Below are 18,860 nucleotides of genomic sequence, written 5' to 3' on the forward strand. Positions count from 1 at the left end.
CGCTGGGACTCGGCTGGGACTCGGCTGCCGGGGGGCCCGGGCTCCCTCCCGCGGCGGGCACTGCGCATGCGCGCAGCGCGGCTCCCGTGCCGTCTCTATGGCCCCGCCGGCGGCCGGAGCGCCGCACGCGGGGGGCGGGGCCGGAAGTGGCGCCAGGCCGAGCGTCGCTGAGGCGGCGGGGCTGCGCTGAGGCGGGAGCGGCGGCGGCGGCGGGTGAGGGCCACGGGGGAAACGGGGGGTCCCGGCCCGGCGCCCCGGGAGTTCGGAGGGAGCGGGCTGGGCCGGCATGGTGCCGTCGCAGGGGGCTGAGCCTCTCCTGGGCTCCCGTGAAGCGCGGCCGCGGCGCCAGGCCCTGCCCGGCCTGAACGGGCCGTCGTGGGGAGGTGGGGCCGGGGGAGCCGCGGAGGGTGGGAGGCCTGTGGGGCGCCTGTGTTTAACTTGGGGTCCCCACGCTTACCTGAGGGGGCTCTGTGTTTACCTATGGGGGCCGTACTTATTTACGGGGGGCCTGTGTTTACCTGTGGGGCTCCCTGTGTTTACCTGTTGGGGGACCTATGTGTACCTGTGGAGATGCCCTGTGTTTATCCATGGGGGGGGGGTGTCTGTGTTTATCCATGGGGAGGGGTCTGTGTTTATCCATGGGGGGGGTGTCTGTGTTTATCCATTGGGGAGGGGGGTGTCTGTGTTTATCCATGGGGGGGGTGTCTGTGTTTATCCATGGGGGGGGGGTGTCTGTGTTTATCCATGGGGGGGGTGTCTGTGTTTATCCATGGGGGGGGGGTGTCTGTGTTTATCCATGGGGAGGGGTCTGTGTTTATCCATGGGGGGGGGTGTCTGTGTTTATCCATTGGGGAGGGGGGTGTCTGTGTTTATCCATGGGGGGGGTGTCTGTGTTTATCCATGGGGGGGGGGTGTCTGTGTTTATCCATGGGGGGGGTGTCTGTGTTTATCCATGGGGGGGGGGGTGTCTGTGTTTATCCATGGGGGGGGGGGGGTGTGTCTGTGTTTATCCATGGGGGGAGGGGTCTGTGTTTATCCATGGGGGGGGGGGTTCTGTGTTTATCCATGGGGGGGGGGTGTCTGTGTTTATCCATGGGGGGGGTGTCTGTGTTTATCCATGGGGGGGGGGGGGTTTCTGTGTTTATCCATGGGGGGGGGGTTCTGTGTTTATCCATGGGGGGGGGAGGGGTCTGTGTTTATACATGGGGGGGGGGTCTGTGTTTATCCAAGGGGGTGGGGGGGGTGTCTGTGTTTATCCATGGGGAGGGTCTGTGTTTGCCTATGGCGGGAGCTCTGTGTTTACCTATTGGGGATCCCCTTTTTACCTTGGGGGGCCCATGTGTTTACCCTTTGGGGTGTGTACCTATGGGGGGGCTTGCATTTACCTGTGGGAGCTCCACGTGTTTACCTGTGGGATGCCCTGTGTTTTCCTACAGGATCAGGCTGGACACAGCCCCCCTCTGATCCAACCCTGGGATAGTTTCATTTATATTTGCACTCAAACATAGATTTATTGGGATTTTGTTTTTTTTTTTTTTTTTGCTCAAAGGCAGCTCTTATTTTTAGAAAGAATCTGTGGAAGGTGGGGATGTGTGCTGAGCTCTTTCACGCGTTTCCTAAGGGAGATTAAAAAGAAAACAGGAAAGGGAATGAAGTTTCAGTTTTCCTGTGGATACCCAGGGATGTGTTATCTGTGTTTTGAGAGTGCTTTTTATCAGCCATCTCCTTGGAATGCAGACATTGTCATCATGGGTTAATACAAACACACATCCACAGGAAGGAGAGGAGGCTGCTCTTGATGGATTTATGGCTTAGTGACCGAATTTCGTGTTTTCTTCCCTTTGAAGCATCCCCTGTTTTCATTCCTGTGAAAGTTGGGGGAAGTGAGATTTTTTTTTTTTCCCCTCATCCAGGTTTGTTTTTTTTCCTTGCATCTATTTCCAAGAGGCTTGGCTTGCAGAGAATCCAACTGCCTCTCCCAGAAACGTGATTTATATGTGGATGTTGTTCTCCCTGGGCTGTCTCCTGTGTTTCTTTGTGCTGCTCACAGTAAATATCAAACATTCCCCCTCTTTGATTGCAGCATGAAAGGCAAATCTGTACATTTAGGAGCTTGTCACAGCTCTCGCTCTCTGTGATGCTCGTGAGCCTGTCACTAGGAAATCTCAGATCAAAGGAGCTGTTTAACTGCTTCCAGGAGCGTTGGAAACATGTGTCTAAACAAATTGGAGTCTTTCCTCCCTGATTCTGACAGAACTCGAGTGCTGGGAAGGAGAGCAACTATCTCTTAATTAATTGATCTAATTGTGGCAGTGATGCTAACCCTGCCTCTGCAGAGCGTGGGCGCTTTTGTCCTGGACTCCAGTGTTTGGGATTTTCCCCCCTTCTGTGTTTCTCTGTTCCTTTAGAGGTGTTGGCTGGGGTCCCCCTCCCACCCTGTGTCTCTGTTCCCTGAAAGGTTTTGGTTTTCATTTGCACGTGCAGAGATCGTTCCTCTCACTGCTGAATATTCACTGGAGCTGTTCTGCCCCGGCGTCCATATGCCCAAACTAAATTCCCAGTTTGAAATCCCAGGGAGAACATCCACAGGCAGGACGCAGTGCTAAATATTTCTCTTGGAAGCATCAGCCTTGAACTCAGTCAGACAAAGATCTACTGCTCAACGGGAAAGGCAAAGGCCCATCCAGGGATTTCCACTCCCGCTGGGATCGGTGGTGTCCGTAGGGATGTTATTTCCTCCCCACAAAGCGGAGAGGAGCTGACAAAGCTGCAGCTTGGGAGGGAGCCAGGGCTGTGGGCCGGGGGTGCGCTGATGCTGATTCAGGTTGTCACTTTGTGCATCTTGTTACAGCCAGGCCTGTGTCTCTTCACAGCAGCTCCGTGCCAGAAATATGGCTACGGACTGGCTGGGCAGCATCGTGTCAATTAACTGTGGAGAGAGCTTGGGAGTCTACCAAGGCCGAGTGTCTGCTGTGGATCAGGTCAGCCAGACCATCTCCCTGACGCGGCCCTTCCACAACGGGGTCAAATGCCTCGTGCCAGAAGTCACCTTCAGGTTAGTGCCTGCCTTTTCTCCCTCTGCCTTGTCCCATGCAAAGGCTGGGGGTGCTTTGGATGGGGGTTTTTATTCCCTCAGACGTGACCTCTTTGCCCTAAATTTCCTCGCTGCTGCTGAGTGCCTCTGGTGTTTGTGTTAGTTTGTGTGCAGGAGATTAATTCCTGGCTCGGATCCTGGAGTTGGAGGCGGGTAGCTCAGGCTCGGGGGTTATTTGGGGGTCAGACTGCGTGTATATATACACAAATATATATTTATCTATTATTGTGTGTGTACAGTCTGTTGTTGGGGTTTTAGGGGGCTGAAATACTTTTTTAAAGCTTTGCCCTCTCAGCAGTTCTTTCCCACCGGCAACTCTGTGCTTAAAAAATAGAAATAAGAGTCACTCATCACTGGACATTTTCCTGTTCCCTGGAATGTTGTCGTTAAGGCTCTGAGTCACTCATTTTTCAATAAGATTGACTCCACAAAGTCAATACTCTTAATTTATTTGTTTTCCCTTGGATTTTCAAGAGAGACAGTGAGGGAGGACAACAGCCACGTCCTTCCAGGGGATGTGTGGAAGTCTCTCTGCTTTCATATCCCACTTGAACAAACACTGAGTCAGAACTAGAAGAGCCTAATTCCTGATGTATTTCTTGCAGTCAGTGCAAATGGAAGTCTTTATAATCACTCCTTTGTTTCCTTTTGGCTTGTGCCCAGTGCTAGATTAGGTTTCTTTATCCTTTTTTTCTGTGGAAGTGGGAAGTACCGTCCTTGTCTGAGCATGAACTGCACTTGTCTGAGGGTAGCTGTCTGCAGAAACGGATTAAAAGTAACAGCAGCCTCAAGGCTGAGAGCAATTAATTAGCTAGAAACTGTTAAATTAATGCAGATTTCTGCAAAGGTCTGGGCCAGTTGCTTCCATTTTTTGCTCGACTGATTCCTGTTTCAGCTGGAGACAGAACCTTTCAAACAAAATCCAGGTGCAGTGTAGGAATACTGGTTATTTTGAAGATTTGCCATTTCAGTTTAACATTTTGCTGCCTGTGGAAACGCCCTGTGTGTTTGAGTATTAAAATCCTTTTATTCCCTTGTTCCTATTGATAATGGCATCGGAACAGTCCCACTGGACAACGCTGGATGTTTTTCCTCAGGAGTTTTTTTTTTTTTTGCCAGGGTGTGTGCTAAATTCCTGACTGGGGGGTTTTCTTGTGCTGCTTTTAGGGCAGGTGACATTACTGAGCTGAAGATTCTGGAGATCCCGGGGCCGGGGGACAGCAGACAATGTGGGGACTTGCAGCAGATGGAAATGGGAATCCCCGGGGTCGGGTGCCAGGTGGGGCCCAGCCAGAATGGCACTGGGAAAGTCCTAAAGAAGCCAATGTCCAGCAGTGCCCCACAGAACATCCCGAGGAGGACAGATGTGAAGAGCCAGGACATTGTCATCTCCCCACAGCAGCAGTGCTCCAAGAGCTACATGGATCGACACATGGAAACGCTGACCCAGTCCAAAGGCTTCCGTCGGAGGCACAATTCCTGTGAGTATGGGGACATCCCAGAGCTTTCCTGCTCCAGCATCTTCCCTTCTTCAGCAAGAGCTTTGCCAGCAGGGCTGGAAACTTCCCCTGTGCCACCTGTGTGTTATTCTGACACATTTTTCTGTCTGCATAGACAATGTCTGATGCCAAAGATTTCCTCAGTTTGCTGTCTTTCCTATTCGAAGATTGCCCAGCTTCCAGCCTTTTCCTCTAAAAGGAGCTGCAAGCAAACTGCAATATTATCAAGCTTTTCTATTTAAGGCTTGAGTACCATAACCTATTACAGCAGCACCCCATACAGAATTACAAATGGGTTCTGGCTGTGTTGTTGAAAATACAGATTAATGAGGGTGATGTAGGATACAGTCAGAGCATCCCAAAGTCAAACAGCCATTACTTTTATTTCTCTTGATAAAAATCTTCAAAACTGCCTTTGTTCACTTTTTTTCCTCAGAGCCCCCTGAGCTATCTTCCTTTGCAGATCTTCATAATCCAACTCCTGAAATGTCAGTGTGTGTCCAGCACATTTCCATGACTTCACTGTTGAAGCCTCAGTATGCATCCCTCGTAATTCCATGACTTTGTTTTTTCCCTCCTTGCAGTCAGAAAAGAAACAACCCGAGATGGGCCAGGCCAGTTAAACAGGTCTAAGGCTGTGGTTTTGGGGAGAAATTTCTAGACCTCTGGAATTCTTTCTCACCCACCGACAGCTAGGTTATTTTCACCCCTTTCAGGGTGTTTGGCAGATCTGGGGTGAGCAGAGAGTGCTTCAATCCACAAACAGCTCCTGTTGGATTCACATGAGCACAGCAGGTCACTTTTACAGCCTTTGAGGCAGGTTGAGCGAGGTCCTTGGTGTGGATTGTTAGCTTGGGTTTCTTTTGGGATGAAGGAGGTGCAGAAATGGTGTAAAATGTGTGTATTTGGAGCGTAGGGTAAGTGCTGTGTGAGTTTTGGGAGGGGGATGGAGTTGGGCCTGGCTTTGTGCAGGTGGTGGGTGCAGGAGTCCAGGGAAGAGTGGGCTGAGATGTCATCCAGAACTTCAGTCCTACAGCTGGAAGTCGACCTCTTGTTGGCCTCTAGCGTGCCAAGTCAGGGCCAGAATTCCCCTTTGGAGCACTGGTGTGCCAGGAATCAATAAACAACAAACACCAGCGCAGGTTTCCCAACAATGGCTCCAGTGCTGTGCTGGCAGCGGGCTCGTTGTGCCAGGGCTGGCCGCAAACACTCCCACAGGGATCTCTCAGGAAGGCAGCCAGCTCGCTGGAGACTGTGTTTGCTTGCGTGCTGTACGTGAAAGGGTTTTTATTCCTCAGAAACGAAAAAAGCCCGGGAAGGATTGTTTATCTTGTGAGGGAGGTGCTTTTCTGTGCGCCTGAGGAGCTGCTCCCCTCAACAAGCTCCATGCAGGGCAGAGGCGCTGGAAGTTGTGATCCAAAAGCAGCTGGAATAGGAGATCTGACTTTGCTTTCCTCCCCTTGCCCTTTTTTTGGCTCTCCTCTTTCCCCTGAGCAGAACCAGCTGTCATTTTTCCTGTCTCGAAGGCGGTGCTTGAGGAGGAACAACTCCTAACTTTGCTCCCAGCTCGCGGGAGGCCTGTGCCGTGTTCTGTGCAGCCTCCGTTGGGGGGCTGTGGGGCAGGCAGGGCAGAGCTGTGGGGTCAGCAGTATTCCAGAGCTGGCACCCCTCAGGAGGGATTAGGGAGCTGCCCACCACAGTGCCAGTGGGGCTCATTTTGATGAGGTAGGCTCCTGGCTCCCTTTGTTTGTGGCTGCAGGGAGCTTTCCAGCCATTGTTCTCCAGCTTTTCTGGTGCAGCTCTTTGTTCCATCAGCATTTACACACTGCTCACATCAGCTGCTCCTGTCCTGCTGCACGGCAGTGTCTGGCCCCACATTCTGAGTCTCAGGGCAGCTGAGGGGAGTGTGGAGTTGTTTGCAGAGGGATCTGGCAGGGAGTGTGACAGGAGCAGCTTGAGCTGGCCAAACACTTGACACTGACACAAGGAGCAGGCCTGCTTTGCCTTTGTGGCAGTGCAGGCTCTGGCTTGTTCATCTGAACCCTGAGAGTCCCTGGCTTCTGCTTGACCTGCAGTTCCTGGGTGTTGGGAGAACTCGACCTGTTGTGTTTCCATTCCTCATCTTCCTCCTTCATAGCAGCAGCTGTGGCTGTGATTCCCTCAGCAGTGGCAGTTTAGTTCCAAACCGAGTCCCGTCCCACTTTGGAGTGGTTTAAGTGTCACCTTTGGTTTGGGAACCCTTTATCTGGGACAGAGAGGAAGTTGTTACCAAAAAGCTTTCAAAACTATGCACAGAAATGAGTGTGCCTACTGAAATTATCCTTCCTGGGAAGCCTTACCCTTTTCTCTCTCCTAAACCCTGTTTTGTCACCACAATTCTGGAATTCTGCTGTCTGTCCTTCCGAGACAAATGGTGCATTATCATAGACCCTTCTCACTTGAGAAGGGTGTTTGGGTTTTTTTCTTAATGGGAAATTAATGCAAAGCCTGTAAGATTTAGGATCTTGCTGTGGGGACTGGGAAAGCTTTTGGGTTAGTCATCAACCGATTCTCCAGAAAAACCAAGTCCCACAGTGTCTGAAATGAATCCTTGCTGAGACAATGCATCCCTGACTGGGAATAAACCAAGTTCACATCCTCAGCAAGTCGCCTTTCAGCATGGCTGAAGGTGGACGTGCTGAAACTGGACCTGTCTGCACTTAGAGAGGGGACAGCTGACTTGAGGGGTGCTTGTGGAGTCTGTGCTATTGCAAATCTTTTGGGATGTTTGCTGAGTCTCCTTGGATGGCTTGAAATTCCTTGTTCCTGTGTTATCAAACGGATTCTCTCAAACTCGTTTGTGTGAATCCCTCACAAAGGGGATTATCTTCAACAACAGGAAATAGTTCAGTAGAGCAAGCAGTTCTGGCTTGAGAACTTACTCCATCTGTTGGACGCTGTAGGTGATTCCTGTAACTGCAGGAATTGGCATGAAATATTTTCTAGTAATTGCAAATGTAACACTGGGAATGACAAATTAATACTGTCTGGACCTGAAGAATAATGGAAGAAATAAGCAACTAAAGGATAAGTTGACCTCATAATTGTATATTTGGATCAGTTCTTAATCTCCAGCCCTAAGCAGGAGACGTTCATCAGTCTCACTCCAGAGAATTTGGGCTTTCCCAGTGACTTGTGATTGGAAAGAAGTGTATTCCAACATACAAGGTGATGGATAAGGAGGAGAATGAAACAGGAACGAGAAATCATATCAAGGGTGAGGAAAAAGAGATCCTTTACATTCAGGGTTTGAAGTTCTCCCATAAAGACCATTAATATGGAAGAAAACACCTACAGTAGTTTCTGAAATCTAGGGAAATTCCAGAGAGTGGCTTGGGTCACGCTCCTGTCTGAACACGAGCTCGGGATAGGAGAGCTCCTGGGTCACAGCTGATAACCTTGGTGCTGATGTGACACTGGCTGGGGTTAAATAAAACGTGGAGAAGCAGCTCCTTTGCTGCCGTGGACAAGCTTGTTTTTGTAACCTTGCCGGTGGGAAGTCCCCAGAAGTCTCTTTGCTGCTGCTCTTGTTCTGTTCTCTGCTGGCTCAGCTGAGCATGAGTAAAGCCAGGGATGAGCTCCATGAACTCCCTTGAGCAAGGGCACTGTAAGGAGGAGCTCCCCTCTCCCCCAAAATTTGCTGAGAAAGTGCCTTTTTCCATTTAGGACACGCTCTCAACTTGCTTTTCTTTTGGCTTAGGGTCGTCCAGCAGCCGCCACCCGAACCAGGTGACCCCGAAGAAGAGTGGGCTGAAGAACGGGCAGATGAAGAGCAAGGACGACGAGTGCTTTGGGGATGACATCGACGAAATCCCAGACACTGATTTTGATTTCGAGGGCAACCTGGCCCTTTTTGACAAGGCAGCTGTGTTTGAAGAGATCGAGACTTACGAGAGGAGGAGCGGCACCCGCTCCCGAGGGACCCCTAACGAGAAACCCGCTCGCTACCGGCACGACGAGAACATCCTGGAGTCGGAGCCCATCGTCTACAGAAGGATTGTGGTACCCCAGAACCCTCACAAGGAATTCTGCACGGGTATGCCACCTCCCTTCCTCATAAGGACCCAAGCTGCTGCTTTTTGGGGGGGGGCACACACGGTGGATTTTTGCTCCAAGGGGTGTCTGTCAGCTTAATGTGGTCCAAGCAAGGGCAGTGTTCACGTAAGGTTGGATTTGTGAGTCTACACAGAGCCTTTATTTGCAGTGTTTCTGAGATAACAAATACTCAGAGAGGCCAGCAAGGTAAGGGTTGCTCCAGTAGGGAACAAAGCTGATGGTTGGGAACTGAGTAAGAGGTGTTTGAATCCTTGCTTGGATTTCAGTAGCCTGGTGAACCCACGTGGACTTGATTGCTGGCTCTGCAGAGGGATGGAGGGATGGTCTCAGGATTTGTGCTTTCATGGTTTCGGGAGATTTTCTGTGCTTCTGGCACTCTTTGGGTCGTAGTTCTCCCTTTCTGCGTGGGTTTAAGTACAGTTCATGTAAAAAGAACTGATGGCACATTTAGCTCCAAATTCCAGGTAACTGTAGCCTCCTTGGGATATCTTGCCTTTGATTTTTAAGCACTTGCAAAATGTAGGAGTGAAGGAAATCTGGCATTCCAGGAACGTTTCTTTTCCACATCAGAATAAACTCAGATTTCAGCTCTTCTTGCAGGGACTCAAACCAACTGATATCCTGGTGGCCTGAGCAGAAGTGTGAGCAGCTCCTTGGGCTGTCATTCATCCTCTGCCTGGAAACTCCATCTGGGGTGTGAAACGCTTCAGGGGAAGAAGCTGATGGATTTGTAATGATCTGCTGCTTTTCAGTTTTGAAAAGTCCTTTTTTTTTAGTGGCTCTGGGATATGACAATGTCCTAGTTCTCCATTTCTGTCATTCCTCTTCCTATTGTTCTGTTCTGCTCTCGAGTGAGAGGAAAACACAGTGGGTTGTAGCGGCTCAGTGTTGTGTTTCCAAGGATCCTCAAGGAAAAGTGAGAGAAACGTGCAGTGAGACTTTCCTCCACTGCTTTGTCTTTCACAATTTTAAGACTTCCTGAGGCAGCAGTGAGAGTTCAGTATTAATGGTGCTTTTTTCTGCTTAATTTAACCTCTTGCTTTCTAAATCTCCCCAAGCTTTCAGCATCTCTGTGGAAGAAGCTGTGCTGATTGCCCGTGTGCTGTGGGAATAAGCACCTCTTCATTTTCTGTGTGATTTCCTATCTATTTTGTGGGTTTTTTCAAATTTCTTCCTTGTCAATCCATCTTCCAGCTGGCTTTTTTGAGAGGAGATGGGGCCTCTGTGGATGTCTAGTCTGAAACAAAAGCTAAGCCACTGTTGGCAGCCAGTCTGAGCAGGGTGGCTGGTAGGGGATTCTAGCAGTAGAATTCCTGGGAGGAAAACTGCCATGCAATGAGCAGCAGTGAGTAAATCCAGGCATGAAAACACAATCCTGTTTGCTGCATTCCATCGTCCTTCCCTCTGGGATCCTGGTTGTGCTGAGGGGAGCCCGGCGAAAGGAAAAGTGTCTTGTTTTGCCCTTGGCAGGGCTGCCCAGGGAGGGTGGTCAGCGACTCCCCTCGGGCCTTGCAGGGTCTCGCTGGCCTCATTAGCTGCTGTTGGCTGATTGGTGTCCCCTGGGCATTGTAGGTTTGTTTGGAAGAAAGGCTGGCGTGTCACACCGGGGGCAGTGCCCGTCGGCCGCCTGCGCCGAGCCGGGCACGTCCACAGGCCCGGCAGTGAGGAGAGAGGTGTCCAGGCATGTTTCCCACAGAGGGTGCCTGCCTTTGTGGCCACTGAGGAAGTCTCCTCTTGCCTAGGGAGTGCTGCTGGCCGTCCAGCAGAGGCTCTGGTAAACAGCTGTAGCTTGCCCGCTGTCCCTGGCAGCCAGAGGGACATTGTGCCTGGAGTAATGATGGACTTCTCGTGGAAAGAAACCCACCCCAATCCCTTTGTTTAGCAGCTGGAAGGAGGGTGCTGAGCTGTAGGCAGCCTGCCTCTTAGCGGCTCAAAGAGCAGCTGCTATGATTAAATGAGTGCCAAGAGCTCCAAAAGCCTTGATTTTGGATGTGTCTGTGGCAGGATTCTCCCTCCAGAGTTTGTTCTCCCAAGGAAAGCTCTCCTTGCAAAAAGCACTTCCTAGTTCTGACAAAGCACTTCTTTCTGCTTTTTTTTTTTACCCTGGGCCAGTCTGAGAGGTGATTGTGTTAATAGAATCCTGACTGAGACAGAGATTCTCTGCTGCAACAGCACAAAACTGGTGCTGGAGATTGGCAGGGAGGTAATATCCAGCTCTTGTCACTGTGGGATCCCTGTCTCTGGATCAATGCCTGCTTTTTGGTGCCATGGATGCAGGGAATAACCAGGATGGTGCAGAGGTAAAACTGAGCTGCTGATGTCAGTTTTGAGTGAGTCTTCTGAGTTCCCCAAAAGACTCATCTGCAGGACTTCCAGCCTGGGATTTTATTGCTGACTGGAGTGAGTTGGAATGTGTAGGATGAACACTTCTGTCCACTGGGATGCTTTGCTGAGAGCCGGTTTTGTGGAGCCAGGCTGTCAGGAAGGCACAACCCTGTGGTTTGGAAGTAAGCAGGGAATGAAGAAGGTGGGAATCTGTTCCAGCCAGAAGTGAAAACCTGGAGCTAATGGAGCTCACCGGGTCTTTGGTTGTGGCTGAGCTGAGTCCACCCCTGGGACTCCACATGTGAATCCCTCCTAAACACACCATTCGTCTTCACTGGTTTGGGCTGACTGCTGTTGGTCTCTTTATTTACTGAGAAATGTAATTGTTTAGTAAAAACTGCCTCTCTGGAAAGGCTGATTTTTGCACGAGGTGTGAGCTGCCTTTTTCTACTTCCAGAGATGTGCAGCTGGAGAATTTAAATTGTGTTGGCTCAGGTCTGTCTCTGTTCGTTCTGTTGGCACTACAGCTCCTGTGTTTGAACATCTCTGTGTTTTGAGGCCGGGTCCTTTAGCAAAGCCAACGTTCTGCAGGAGTGTTGGGGCTCAGAGGAGTTTGCAGCAGGGTCTGTCCTTCAAACAACCCTTCTTCTTCACAATAAGGAGATGGTGGAAGAAAACAGGAGCAGGCAGAGCTTTGTGCCAGGATCAGAGCTCAGAACCAAGGCTGGGTGTGTTCTGTGAGGTGATGCCAAGAGTGTGGCTGTTCCTTTGGAGTGCCCTGTCCTTGACTGACTTTTCTCCTCTCTGCAGCTTTTAGCTCTTCGATGGCTGGATGAGTGCCCTGTGTATATTGAATGTGTGAAGTGTTCTGGGCTGGCTTGAGGAGAGTGCAAATGAAGTTCTCTTTAGCCATCCACAGGAGCAAACAAAGTGGTCATGGGGCAGAGTCCCTTTGTCCCTCTGGCAGTTCTTTGCTCAGCTGGAGGGAATTGTGCACTAATGCTGGGGGAGGCTCCCACTGGAAGGTCAGCCAGAACTCCCGCAGGATTTGCCGTAATTAAAAATAATGATGATTAACAAAAGCAGCCCTTAAGGTTGTGGAGAAAATCACTGGTGTTTGAGGGGCAGCAAATGTGTTTTGCTGAGTCTGCAGGCAGGTGGTTCCAGCTTTGCAACCGGCAGAAGGCAGCAGGGAATGTCCCGTGTGCCTGGTGTGGATGAGAGTTACGGAGCGTGTGGGACTGCCACACCGTAAGGCTCTGCGACCTGGGGTTATTCCTTGCCAAAGGAGAGAGTTAACGATGCTAGGACAGCTTGCAGGAGATCCTGAGTCTAATTCTATCTGACCCATTCCTGTGCCTTGCCTGGGTTTATTTTAGCAGAGAACTGGAGCTGGAGAGCTGCTGCAATAGCCAAGGGAAGAGATGGGACTCAACCCCTTAGCACTGAGCTCCTCTAGCATCAACCCTCTCCTTTTTCCCTGCCGCTGCAAGCTTGGGAAGCATTTGGACATCCCAGCAGCATTACAGGGCTTGTTGGTGGAAAACCTCATAATTATTTAGCTTTTGGAGAGTTAGCTCAGCCCTTCTGCTGGCACAGGCCGTTTTTATCCACCCAGTGTCACTCTTCGTGTCACAAAACTGTTTAGTCTATATCTGCCTTGTGGGTTGGTGTTTTTTTTCTTTTCCCAGGCAGCTGTAAAATACATTTATTTAATATTAAAAGGCCTGGGCTAATTTATTTTATTGCCTTCATTAGCAAACAATAAAGATGCCCTGTCCAACCCAAACATAATTAAAGTTGGCAGGGCTTCCGTTTTGTGGCAGTGGTGTTATTGTTTGTGGGTTTACACGTCGCCTCCTTGATTGCTCTCTGCCAGAGTTTATTTAACTCCCTGGGCCTGCTTTTGATGAGCCAGTCTGACTGGTTGGACCTTGCGTGAGGGCGAAGAAGGGAAGTTCTCTTGGTGTTTCAGCCTGCCCCTGAGAGGGAGCAATTAGGACAGACTGGCGTGCTAAATGCCAGTTCATCACTGCCTCCCAGTAACCCCCTCACATTAACCCACTGGTGGCAGCCAGCCCGTGGCAAATACAGTTTTCCTAAAGCTGCTGGTTGAGGGAAGGATGTGGATGGGGATGGAGAAGATCTGTGCTAAATTGGGTGCATACAGAGTGTAGATTGTCCATCTAGTTTGGGGAGTTGGTGCAGAATTGAAGCAGGGGATTTGGGGGTGGTTCAGATGCAGCAAAAGTAGAGTTCGGGAGCTGCCTTTTTTGGGGTTAGCAGATGATGTTGGGAGAGATCCTGACCTCGGGTCACTCATTCCAGATCTTCCCTGAAGCTTGAAAAACAAGATGTAGTGGCAGAGCCATGAATGGGAGCGTGGCAGAGTGGGGCTTGCGTGACTCGGGTGTGCGGGCCCGGGGCAGGGCATGCCCGCTGGGACAGCCCCGCCGTTATTACTGCTTGGGCTGCAGTGCTCAGGGCTGCTATCAGCACTCGGGGATGACTGATAACAGGATGGCTGCTGGCCTGGCCCGGGAGCCTGGGAGCGGAGGTGACCTCATCGGTGCTTCGCGTGCGGGGTCAAGCGCTGGGACACGTTGGGCCCTCTCTGTCTGCGAAAGCCCCGCCGGTGAGGCCAGGAATGAAGTGTAGGAGGATGCAGCAGTGTCTGCTCTGCTGCATTTTGCTGTCACCCTGCAGGAACACCTCTGGGCCCACTGTGAAAACCCCGGGGTGTGCAAAACCCCCCCGTTTCCGCCAGAGCTTGACTTGGTGATCGGTGACTGGGGCGCCCTGGGGAAGTACAGCAGCGCACGTCATTCCTCACAGCTCTGATCCACACTGCTCTTCTCATTTGCATGCGGCCCTTGCTCGTTAGAGCTGGTTCTCGTCACGTTTGCTGTGTGCAGAGGAGCCCAAGCCCACGAGTAACGGCCGGGTTTCCTCCCGGGGCGGGCGTGCGAGCGGTGCCTGTTCCCCTCGGAGCCTTTCCACCGGGCCGTGTCACCCTCCCACGGCTCTCCCCCAGCAGCACAGCACGGGCAGCCCCAGCCCAGCTAGGCTGCCAGGGGCACCCCGGGGGCTGCTGTCACCCCCAGTTCAGAGGCAGAGGGGCTGGGGGGAGCGTGAGGGTGACCCAGGGCTGCTGAGCACGGGGGAAGCTGAGAGGAGAGGAGCTGGTGCAGGGACCGAGTTCACACTTTTTGACCTGATGTTTGCTGTAGCAGGCACTGCTTTTAATCCTGGACCTTTTTGCTCCGTGGTGCCTGACTCCTGTGCACCTCCTCTGCCTGTCCCAGAGTGGGAGCTGGCTGCCGGGCTCAGCTGGGATTCCTTGTGTAGCTGAGAGCTTCTCCTGCTGCAGCTGTGCTCCAGCTCTGGCCATCCCATAAGGGAAGGGAATTAATCTGTGCTGCTGCTTAGCTGGGAGGTAGCTAAGGACACCCAGGCCTTGCAGGATGCTTCAAGAAAAGAACAGAGTATGTTCTGATTCCACATAGTGACAATCCTAAACACAGTGAAGGGCTGTCTTTGGAGAAAAGTTAGAATGAAGAGGCTGGTTGCTGTGGCTGGAGGCACTCTGGGATGTGTTGTTTGGATTAGATATCAGGAGGGAATCCTTCCCTGGGAGGGTGGGCAGGCCCTGGCACAGGGTGCCCAGAGAAGCTGTGGCTGCCCCTGGATCCCTGGCAGTGTCCAAGGCCGGGCTGGACAGTTCTCAGCACTTCACAAAACCTCTCTTGTTTCTTTTCTCTTGATCCAAATGCTGGAGCATTTCCCAGCTCGCTAGCCCAGGCTCTCCAAAGCACCTAGGAAGTGTTTTTCTGCCGAGTTTGTTCTTTGATCATTTCCCTGCTGCTTCGGTGTGCCGTGATCCAGCTGTTGTGTCTGGAGCAGCCCTTCTGGCATGGGAACACCTACCAGCAGACGTGGGATGTCTTGTTTTGCTGTGGTCTCTGGGATCGTGGGGACCAGTGTCGGGAAGCGTAACACATCCAAGCTTTTTGGTGGGAAATCCACTTCACAGCTGCTCTCCTGACTTTCACAGTGCTCAGGAGTACTTTGTGGTGGGTTAAAGCACTGCTGGCCTGGAGACCAGTAACGAAAACCTTGATATTCCATCTGTAAGTCACAAAAGCCTTCTCACTCCATGTGTTGCTAAAATTGCCTGCTGAATTTTTGTGGAAGTGTTATTTTAAGCCAGCAGTTGTGTTTAGCTGTCTCTGCTTCACTGAGAATAATTTGGATTCCTTTGATGGCCTCGGAAGGAGCGTGGGTGAAGCAAAGCCTTGCTAACAGCTAAAAAGCCTTTTCGCTGCCGCTATTTCTGGGTCTCTGATCGTCCCCATTTGTGCCTCCCTCCCCTGTTTCTGACCCCTAGACTCGGGGCTGGTGGTCCCCAGCGTGTCCTACGAGCTGCACAAGAAGCTGCTGTCGGTGGCCGAGAAGCACGGGCTGACCCTGGAGCGGAGGCTGGAGATGACAGGGGTGTGTGCCAGCCAGATGGCCCTGAGCCTCCTCGGGGGGCCCAACAGGTACCAGAGGTGCCTCTGGGGGGAGGGAGGGGGCTCACAAGGCCCTCTCAGGTCACTGCTGCCAAAGGGCTTCCTTTTGGCTGCTGCACCCCGTGAGTGCCCCTTGTCTCACAGACAAAGCAGAGGTGAGATGTTCCTGCCCCTCACTGGGAGCTTTTCAGGGAGCTGAGCTTCGCACAGGTGCTGCCTGAGGGGGGTGAAGGCGCTGCAGAACACGTAATGAGCTCGTCCTTTCAGCCCCTGAATGAGCCTTCCCTCTGCTGTCTTGGCACTTTACAATCTCACCACGTCAATAAAAGCAGGAGGCAGCCCACGGAAACGAAGCGCTGCGTGGATTTTTGCAAGGCTAGCTCAGCTTTGAGGCGTCTGCAGCTCACCTGAGCACATCCTGCTCCTTGGAGGGCTGTTTGCAGCAGCCCCGCAGTGCACTCGGTGCTTTCTGCAGGAGCATTCGTGCTGACTCTTACCGAGCTCTGCTCCCTGCCTGCGCTTCCGTAGCTGCCCATGTGGGCAGGAACTGCACCTGTATTTTTGTGGTGTTCATAGCTGCTCCATATTAATTGCTCTCGAAATGAAAGGTGGTAACCCTGCAGTCTCCGTCTGCTTATTCAGGAGCACTTTACCAGGACCCGATCACTTGATGGAGAGCACTAAGGGGTGACACACAGGCAGCTGAAATTCCTGATGGCTTCCAGGCCAACTGAACTTTATCGTGCGGTTGATGAAGCTTAGGGAGTAGAAATGATTTTTCTTCATTTTTAGTTGTGACTCTTCTGATGAGGAAGCTCACCCCAGATTTTTAGCTTTCTTTTACAGTCAGAGATCTTGGGACCTTGTGTTCTCAGCTGTGGGTACAGGGAAGTCTTGAAGGGAAGGAGAAGGTTGGAGCAACCTTCAAGTATCTGAAGGGGCCTGTGAGGAAACTAGAGAGGGACCCTTCATCAGGAACTTAAAAAGGGGAAATTTAGGTTAAATATGTGGAAGAAATTCTTCCCTATGGGGATGGGCAGGCCCTGGCACAGGGTGCCCAGAGCAGCTGTGGCTGCCCCTGGATCCCTGGCACTGCCCAAGGCCAGGCTGGACATTGGGGCTTGGAGCACCCTGGTCCTCTGGAAGGTGTCCCTGCCCATGTCAGGGGTGGAACTGGATGACCTTTAGGGTCCTTTCAACCCAAACCAGTCTGTGATTCTCTGAACCTGCAAGCGGAGCAGCATCAGCACCACAAAAGGATGTGGGTTGCTTCTCGAGAGCGATGGCAGATTTGCAGAACACCTGGCAATTTGCATCTTACTGATTTTTTTTTTTTTTTTTAAATTTTTTTTTTCTTCTCACGCAGGAAGAAGGTAAGAGACTTTGGGGTTAACTCACAGTCCCTTTTGCCTGTGTTTCAGACTGAACCCCAAGAACGTGCACCAGCGGCCCACGGTCGCGCTGCTGTGCGGCCCCCACGTGAAGGGGGCCCAGGGCATCAGCTGCGGCCGGCACCTGTCCAACCACGATGTCCACGTCATCCTCTTCCTCCCCAACTTCGTCAAGATGCTGGAGTCCATCACCAACGAGCTGAACCTTTTCAGCAAGACACAAGGCCAGCAGGTGTCCAGCGTCAAAGGTGAGTGGCCGAGGGAGGCCTGGGTTCTCCGGGGAGGAGGACTGGCTTCTCCAGCACGGCTTCCCGCCGCCTGCCCGCTCCCCTGGCACCATCTAGTGGCACTGGCACGCCTGGGTGGCTGCCCGGAGGCTGCAGGGACAGCAGGCACTCAGAGCCACAACAGAGGAGCAGTTGTGCTGCCGCAGATGTTTCCGGTGGGAACAAATCCGGAAGAGCTGCCGTATGGAACTGTTCTTGTAGGATAAGGGGCTGCCTTGTTCAGCATGTTGGAACTGGGAGGGAATGAGTGTCCAGCTGCTGTTGCAAAGCAGCAGCCAGCTCTGCTGAGCCACTTCCAGCAGCTGTCAGGATTCCCATCTCGGTATTCCCTAGGATAAATAGCTCCTGTGAGAGTGCTGGCTTCTGCTTGGCATTTCACCAGTCGTTTTCTAACCTGCTTCATTTAAACTTCTGGGGAGAAACAAACCTGGCAGTTAGGGCTGTGCTCTGCTGCCAGAGCTGCTTGCCTACTATAAAACATTCTAAAAGGTTGGAATGGGTTTTCCAGAGCAGCTGTACCTGCCCCTGGATCCCTGGAAGTGTTCCAGGCCAGGTTGGACGGGGCTTGGAGCAACCTGGGATAGCGGGAGGCGTCCCTGCCCATGGCAGGGAGTGGAATGAGATGAACTTTCAGGTCCCTTCTAACCCAAACCATTCCATGATTTTGCACCAAGGACTTTGTGGTCCAGCGGGTGAGGGGGATGCAGCAGGTGAGGGGATGCAGCAGGTGAGGGGGATGCAGCAGGTGAGAGCGACAGAGCTCAGTGGGGCAGGCAGCAGTGCAGCACAGTTGCTGTGTTCCAGAAAACCAGCTGTATTTTCACCTTGTGGAATAGAAAGTGGTCCTTTGTGATGGAAAGAGAGCCCCGCTGCTCCCCTGGACTGCCTGGCCCGGTGAGCTCAGTGGCACTGGGGCTGCTCACGTGCTGGCCACTGAGGGAGGTTCTGGCCCCAGAGTGCTGCAGAGCTGTTCAGTGTTGGTCTGTTTGGGGGAAGGGTGGCCAGGACAGGAGGCAAGCCCGGGCTGTGCAGCGAGAGTGGAGGCCAAACCCCACATGTGCTGGCAGTGCTGCCTCAGCCGGGGGTTGCAGCTGGTTCTGAGCCGTGTCTGTGTTTCTTTCAGACCTCCCAGACACCCCCGTTGACCTAGTGATCAACTGCCTGGATTGTCACGAAAATGCCTTCCTGAGAGACCAGCCGTGGTACAAAGCCGTGGTGGACTGGGCCAACCAGAACCGGGCCCCCGTGCTGAGCATAGACCCCCCCATCAGCGAGATGGAGCTGGGCATCGACGCCAAGTGGTCGCTGGCCCTGGGGCTACCGCTGCCGCTGGGCGAGCGTGCGGGCCGCGTGTACCTCTGTGACATTGGCATCCCCCAGAAGGTCTTTCAGGAGGTGGGCATCAACTACCACTCGCCCTTTGGCTGCAAATTCGTCATCCCCCTGCACTCCACTTAGAGCCCGTGCAGCCCCCCCGGCTCTGAAGGGAGAGGGGAGGAGCTCTGTGAAACCAAGCTGTCCAGTGGATCCCGGCTGGACGCCTCGTGACGCCTTAACAAGGATGTGAAGTTCTGGAGGGTTCGCCTTCCAGAGGAAACGCTGTGTATTTAATAAGAAAAAATAGAATAATCATAAAATGAAGCAAAAAAAAAAAACCC

At 52.2% G+C, this 18,860-nt stretch overlaps 1 protein-coding gene across 4 annotated transcripts; it reads left to right on the plus strand.

Moving 5' to 3' along the window:
* The first annotated feature begins 150 nt into the window (after window positions 1-150).
* Window positions 151-18,823, plus strand: EDC3 (enhancer of mRNA decapping 3). 4 transcript variants are annotated; one of them, XM_032122450.1, is made up of 7 exons: window positions 151-213; window positions 2,849-3,055; window positions 4,262-4,575; window positions 8,333-8,668; window positions 15,401-15,554; window positions 16,946-17,163; window positions 18,326-18,823. In XM_032122450.1, the coding sequence occupies exons 2-7, from the start codon at window positions 2,892-2,894 to the stop codon at window positions 18,658-18,660; spliced, it is 1,521 nt and encodes a 506-aa protein (XP_031978341.1). In that variant the 5' UTR covers window positions 151-213; window positions 2,849-2,891; the 3' UTR covers window positions 18,661-18,823. The 4 variants fall into 4 exon arrangements, with proteins under 4 accessions (XP_031978341.1, XP_031978343.1, XP_031978344.1 ...); XM_032122452.1 differs by having other exon boundaries at window positions 2,874-3,055; XM_032122453.1 differs by having other exon boundaries at window positions 166-213; window positions 2,871-3,055.
* Window positions 18,824-18,860: the final 37 nt, after the last annotated feature.

Source organism: Corvus moneduloides, chromosome 13, assembly GCF_009650955.1.
Source record: "Corvus moneduloides isolate bCorMon1 chromosome 13, bCorMon1.pri, whole genome shotgun sequence".
NCBI classification, from domain to species: Eukaryota; Metazoa; Chordata; class Aves; order Passeriformes; family Corvidae; genus Corvus; species Corvus moneduloides.

What these genes read in the sequence shown, in the direction of transcription:
- EDC3 (XM_032122450.1), top strand. Translation starts at nt 2,892, where the DNA reads ATGGCTACGGACTGGCTGGGCAGCATCGTGTCAATTAACTGTGGAGAG. An exon ending in GTGCCAGAAGTCACCTTCAG is followed by an intron (nt 3,056 to 4,261) that starts GTTAGTGCCTGC and finishes TGCTGCTTTTAG; the next exon opens with GGCAGGTGACATTACTGAGC. An exon ending in CTCCTCGGGGGGCCCAACAG is followed by an intron (nt 15,555 to 16,945) that starts GTACCAGAGGTG and finishes CCTGTGTTTCAG; the next exon opens with ACTGAACCCCAAGAACGTGC.